Raw genomic sequence first — 6609 nt, forward strand, 5'->3', positions numbered from 1 at the left:
CCAAAGTTATCCGGACTCCCCAGACCTCGCCTCGTCCTCGGTCCCGGACCCCGCCCAAGGCTTGGGCCGGCGTCTGCAGGTGGAACCTCTCTGGTCCAGGGCGCAGGGCGCTCACTTCGGGGATCTAGGGCGCACGGAGGCCGGGAAAACTGCAGTACCGGAGGTGTGCAAATCTAGTGTGAGCCCGGTCTCCCCGCCGCTGGCTCCTCCAGCCTGCCCTGCCTCCCTCCTCCGAGAGGAAGAAACTTCCCCAACACCCACCTTTAGCCGCGAGGAGGCGGCGCCGCCGGCTGCCCCCGCCGCCGCTGCTGCCGCTCCCCACGCCCAGCGCCAGCAGGAGCGGCACCCAGCACAGCCTCCCAGTCAGCATCCTCGCCGCCGCTGCCAACGAGCTGCCGCTGCCGCCTGCTGCCCGCGCCGGCTCTCGCCTCCAGGGCACGCCGCGCCGCGGGCCGCCTCGCCTCGCCGGCTGGGTGCACTTCGGGTGCCGCCGCGCTCGGCCTCCGGTGCCCGCCGCCGCGCCGCTGGCTCGCCGGCAGCAGCCGCGCTCACTGGCGCGGACCCGGAGCCGCTCCGCGCTCACCCCGGGACGGCCCGTGACGTCACGGAGGGAGGGAGGCGGCTCCTGCATATTCATGAGACGCGGACACCGGCTTCGGATTCCGCGCTCCCGGCTCCGCGGCCCCGACCCCCAACTTTCCTCCAGCGTCCTCCCGCTCCAGTCAGGGCTCGGCTCCCAGAGGATGCTGGTGGGCGGCTGCAGGGAGCCCGCGGCAGATGCTTTGGCTCTGGCTCTCCAAATAAGGTCCTCAGGAGATGGTGGGCTCCCACGAAAAGTGGTCACCTGGGGCCTGAATGTCGTCTGAGGGGACGCAGGGGACCCTGCCCTGCCACGCCCTTGGAGCTGACATCCGTGCGGAGGGGCTGGCGGGCGTCGCTGCGGGTCCTGCCCTCGGCCCGGTCTCTGGCAGCTCTCTGCTGCCTGGTCTGGGGAGGGCGCCAGGTCCACGCTGGAGCTGGACAGCACGAGTGCTGCTCTCCAGTTGCCAGGCAGGGCAAATCCCCGTGGACCTGGCGGGCAATGGCCAGACTCGCACCCTCTTGTAAAGGCAGGGGCAGCCACGGCTCTCAGAGGCTGAGGGAGCTCTCAAGGCTCTCAGAAGGGGCAAACTTGGGGTGCTGGGCCTGCCAAGGCTGCAATGAGGACCTAAATATCCTTGAAGTATGGTGCCCAGGCAAGAAGTTACCACCTTTATGACAAGAGGTTATCTCTCCACATGCTTAAGACCAGGCCATCTGACATCACGCCTTGTAACATCGCATGCCCTGTGTAATTGTCAGTTCCCTGAGTGCTGGGACCACAGACACATGCCTTGAGGATCCCCCACCACCCCCAGGCCACACAAGGTTCATCAGCATTAACTTGTGGCTCAATCTAAATCCTTGGCCATATTTGCACATATGCAGGGCCAATGTCACAATTCAGGGTTCATAGCAATCGACGAGGAAATAAGATAGATAGAAAAAACAACAAAAGTTTTTTATTTATTCATTGATGCAACACACTTATTGAGCACCCAGACCGTTGGTATCATCCTGCCAGTGGGCTCTCGATTAGACATTAGGGGTCCCAAGATGCTGGGGAGCGAGAGAGGGCAGTAAAAGGCAATTACAATGATTTGTAAGTGTTACAGCCATGCACAATCTCTAGGTTGCTAGCTGTGAGCCTATACAAATCAATTAACAAAATGTATGTATTGCAACGGTGTCTAAACAGCATCCTATAAATAATAACTATAGCTTGGGGTACTCAGCAAAGCCATAAAATCCATTAATAACCCTCATGTTGCTCAGCCTCTGCCCCACCCTGGCAGCTCACCTGGAGCTGCTGCAGTTGTGAAGGCCAACTCTTCTGCATCTCCAGGCACCAGGAGATGTTTGGGGGTGGTGGGAGGGGGGCAACTGTGAATCACAGTGGCTGCAGGAAGGCTCAGACCAGGCAGAGCACTTCACCTACAAGTCTCCTTTAACTTATACAACCAACATCTCTGCTATTATTCTCATTTCTCACATGACAAAATATAGACATGGGGAAGTTAGGGCAACTTCCTTATCCAAAGTCAGAGAGCTGACAAACGCTGCAGACCAACACCAGGATCTTGCCTCTTTCAGACTTGGTGTCAGGATTCAAAAAGGATGGCATGGAGAAGGGGAAGCTGACATAGGAAAAAACTCAAGGAAACCAACAAAAAGAGGAGAAATTTGAATTTTTATCATTTTCTTCCATTTACCCTCCATCCAATTACGTATCTGGCTTACCTTTATTTTCTTCAATAAATAGATTAATCTTACTGACCCACCTGCACTGTCCTTTGAGGTCATTCTATGGGGTTTCATTGGGATCAATTAGTTAGTCCCAAAAATTATACATGAGCTTCAAATACAGACCAAATAATGAGAAAGAAAGGGAAATACAGCTGATTGGAAAGCATCCCCACTCCCAGTAGTAGATTACTAAGAACAGCAGAGAAAGACACCAGGGGAAGAGCAGTGACCCAAAGGCACAGCATTGCTAGCCTCCATCTCCTTCTCTACAAATGGGGTAATATTGATGCCTATTGTGGAAAATCAATGGCCCCCATTTGTTCATGCCATCCTGAATTCATTCCCTTTGGATACACTCTCCAACCCTAAATCAGAGCTTGGCCATATGACTTACTTTGACCCATAGACACGTAACATGCATGTTTCTTCTTCCTTTCTTGGACCCCTGCCACTAGCACGAGAACAAGCCCATGGCAAGCTGCAGGAGGGTGAGAGATTACAGGGAGTAGAGCTAAGCTGTGCAGCCCTCCAAGACCACCCAAGGCTGCTCAGCACTAGCTGACCCACCAGTTCACCACAGACACATGAGCAAGCCCAGCTAAGATCAGCCAAGCCTGGCCCACATCAGAGCTGCCCAGTAGACTCATGAGAAACAATAAATAGCTGTTGAATTAAGCCTCTATGGTTTTCTTTGAAGGGGGGCTGATTAGGGAGCATTACAGCTACTTCATAAGATCATTACAAAAAGTAAATGAGACAATGTACATGAAACCCTCAGTATGGTGCCTGGCATATAGTCAATGTCCAAAAAATATAAAAATCTCCCTCTTAACCCTACTTCCCAAGTCTCTGAAATGCCATTTGGCAGATTTGTTTAATCTGAAAGAAGGGCATCCACAACCTGTCTGGGGATGAAAATGAGTAAGTTCAGCCTTGGAAATACTCAGGCCACAAAGCTTCAAGCCCATGTCATCTGGACCCCATTTGTTCATGCCATCCTGAATGAACAAATTCTGTGCCCTCTGGAACACTGCTGTGCCCTCTGCTTCTGATGGGCTACTGCAGATGCAAAAAGTGGGCAAAGCAACCCAACAGTTCATGTGTCTCCACTTACTTGGTGCTAGGCCTTGCAATTAAGGTGCTAGGCCTTGCAATTAGGGGGTTTTACAGCCCATACTTCATTTAATCCTTGCAACAGCAGGTGTTACTTTCCCTACTTTATTATAATCGGATTACCGGCTCTGGAAGTTTGAGTAAACTATCTACATTCACAAAATCGTGCAGAATATGAGTCCATATCTGCCCAATTCAAAATTCCATCTTTCTCTCACACGTCATGGTTTTGAAAGAGGCATGTAGGAAAAGTAAGCAACAAAAGTAGCTTCAGATCAGAAAAGGTAGTGTTTGGGATTCAATTTTTTTTTTACATTTCTATCCACCATCACCTCTGAATAATGACGACTTAAAATAACCAATTGTTATCAAAGTAGTGATACAAATCTCTGACTTTGTTGAGGCTGCACTCTTTATTCTTGACTTGCTATTGGGGCATGTTCCTTTAAAGACCTTGTTCAAGAAATGCTGAGCAGAATGATGCAAGGCCTTGGTCACTTTAAGCCCCAAGCCCAGGGCCCCACCTGGTGATGCAGTAATGAATTTCAGACAATTTATTTGGGTCAATAGTTTTTAATAAATAAATAACTCTCCTGTTCCAGAAAATAGAATCTCACAGGAACAGGCCTGACATAAACACAGCCATACCCTCTCATTTTCACCAGGGTCATTAATGCCTTGCCCAATTAAACACGAAACATGGCCCCTAAGTAATTTAAACTAGATGAATGAAGGAAATAAATAAATTATGTCAGCTTACGGAATGTTATTTTTAAAAAGAAAATTAAACTAAGGCTTTCTACCTGATCCAAATTTAATTGAACTACAAGTACTTCACTTAAAAAGGAAAGTTTGAAAGTCTGACCCTTCAAGAACTGGAGTCACTTATTGTTCCCCTCCCCTTTCACCTAGGTAGGCAAAGCAGGTCTTGGTGACCCACAGGCGACGGGGCAGGTGACAGAACTGTCAGCATCTCTCAGACGCTTTGGTGCCAGTTTTGATACTCCTGCTGCCAAAGTGGTTTGTTTTTGTTTTTTGTTTTAACTTCAGGCTTTTCTCTTCAGGAGAAAGCAAGACAAACTTGTTCATGACCAAATCCAGCCCATGTTTGATGTTGTTTAGACAGGAGTGTTTTATGCTTGGCAAAGCAAAGTTCCCTGATGAGAAACAAAGATGTCATTGATTATAGCCAGCAATTATTCTGGTACACTCCCCTGTATTTTCCTTGGACTTTTATACCCTGTAGTGTTTTGTTCTGTGTTTCAATGCAGTCATGAAATTCAAATGACATGTCTCCCATCAAGGGATAAGATCTATCTTTTCTCTCCTTGAATCTGAGCAAGCTTGTGACTGCTTCTACCAATAGAATTTGGCAGAAGTGATGTTATGTGACTTCCCAGACTAGCTCTTAAAAGTGATGCAGCTTCTGCCTTATTTACTGGGATGCTCCCTTTTGGAGCTTGGAGCCTCTGAGGTCCAAAGCCCCTGAGGCTGCCATGTGGTAAGGACCTAAGGCCATGGAGGAAGGCCACATGTAGGTGTGCTGACAGCCCCATCTGAGCCCAACATTTGAGTCATCCCAGAACTCCTGAAAATTCCATTTCGTAGCTGCTGAGTCACGTTCTACTGTTAGGACCTTCCCAGCGAAGCCTCAGACATTATGGAACCATCAAGCCATTCCCACTAAACCCTGCCCAAATTCCTGACCCACAGAATTCATGAATGTAATAAAATGGTTGTGCATGCCAGTAAGTTTTAGGGTGGCTTATAATGCACCAAAAGTAACTAGAACATGTTTATTTCCATTTGTTCCCTACAATGAAGGCTGGGGAGAGGGAAGTATGTTGCAGTAAGTCATGTATATTAGTCTCATTCTGTAGCTCAAATGTTGAGACTTGTAGAGGCCAAGAAAATAAATCAGTAGAGCTTAGAGGAAATAGAAGGACTTCTAGAGTCAAACAAACCTAGGTTCCAAACCCAGCTCCACCATTTCTAAGTATGTATGACTCAAGGAAGCTACTTACTCAGCTTGAAGCTTTGTTTCCTCATTTACAAATTGGGGCTGATGAAACAAGGTTGTTTTAGGGTTAAATGACCTGTAAAGAGCTGATCCTGCCAGGTGGTAGAGATGCAATAAATGGAGTCATTTGACAGTGATAGTGGATAGGTTTAGAAGCCTTTTTGCTGCTCCTTAGTCCAGTATTTGGTATTTTTCTATGTAAGCAAATATGGACAGACATAAACACACATGGAACCACACCAGCTCAAGGCTACCAGAATCTCTGCCAGCACTGCTATGGGAAGCACCAGCCCACACGTCCTGCCAGATCAGCTCAGATGTGCTGTGAGGACCTAAATCTCTCTTCCCTGTCATTCCATTTCAGGGTTTTGTTCCACAAAGGAGAATGAGAAGGAACCTACCACTTATTGAGCAAGTATTATGAGCCACATATGATACACATTACTTCATTTAATCCTCTAACAACTCTGGAAGGTGATTTATTACTCCCATTAGATGCCTGGGGAAACTGAGGCTCAAAGAGATTAAGGTACACTGTGTATGAGTCAGGATTCTCCAAAGAAGCAGAATCAATAGGAGATAGATAGATATTCATTTTTTTCTTGTTTCTTCCCAACAGAATATAGACTTCAGGAGAAGAAAGACTTATATGTATGCCTGGCACATGGGTGCTAGACAGTTATTAAATGAATGAATGGCTTGAAGGAATGAATGAATATATATAGGGAGAGAAAGATTGATTTTATTGTAAGGAATCATCATATGCAATTATGGAGGCTGACAAGTCCCAAGATCTGGGTCCTGGACACCCAGGAAAGTCAAGTGTATTTCCAGTCTTAGTCCAAAGGCCCGTGAACCAGGGGAATCAATGGGGTACGTTCAGTCCGAAGACTGCCAGCCTTGAGACCCAGAAAGAACTGATATTTCTTTCAATTCCAAAAGCAGGAAAAAGCTAATGTCCCAGTTCAACCTATCAGGCAGGAGGAATTCTCTCTTCTTCTGGGAGGGTCTATTCAGGCCTTTCACTCATGGGATGAGGCCCATGCACAGTAGGGAGGGTGATCTGCTTCAGACCTCTGATTCAAATGTTAACCTCATCTAGGCACACGCTCACAGGAACACCCAGAGTAATGTTTGATCAAATGTCTGGG

The 6609-nt window shown here is 48.0% G+C and overlaps 1 protein-coding gene across 1 annotated transcript in view; it reads right to left on the reverse strand.

Moving 5' to 3' along the window:
* The window catches only part of CLSTN2 (calsyntenin 2), a 556759-nt gene extending 556107 nt beyond the window's left edge, over positions 1-652 (reverse strand). The window contains exon 1 of the mRNA XM_036877289.2: positions 262-652. Within this exon, the coding sequence (XP_036733184.2) occupies positions 262-637 (376 nt within the window). The 5' untranslated portion in view covers positions 638-652. The remainder of the gene's footprint in view (positions 1-261) is intronic.
* Between the last annotated feature and the right edge of the window lie 5957 nt (positions 653-6609).

This window comes from Manis pentadactyla, chromosome 1, assembly GCF_030020395.1.
Source record: "Manis pentadactyla isolate mManPen7 chromosome 1, mManPen7.hap1, whole genome shotgun sequence".
Lineage (NCBI taxonomy): Eukaryota > Metazoa > Chordata > Mammalia > Pholidota > Manidae > Manis > Manis pentadactyla.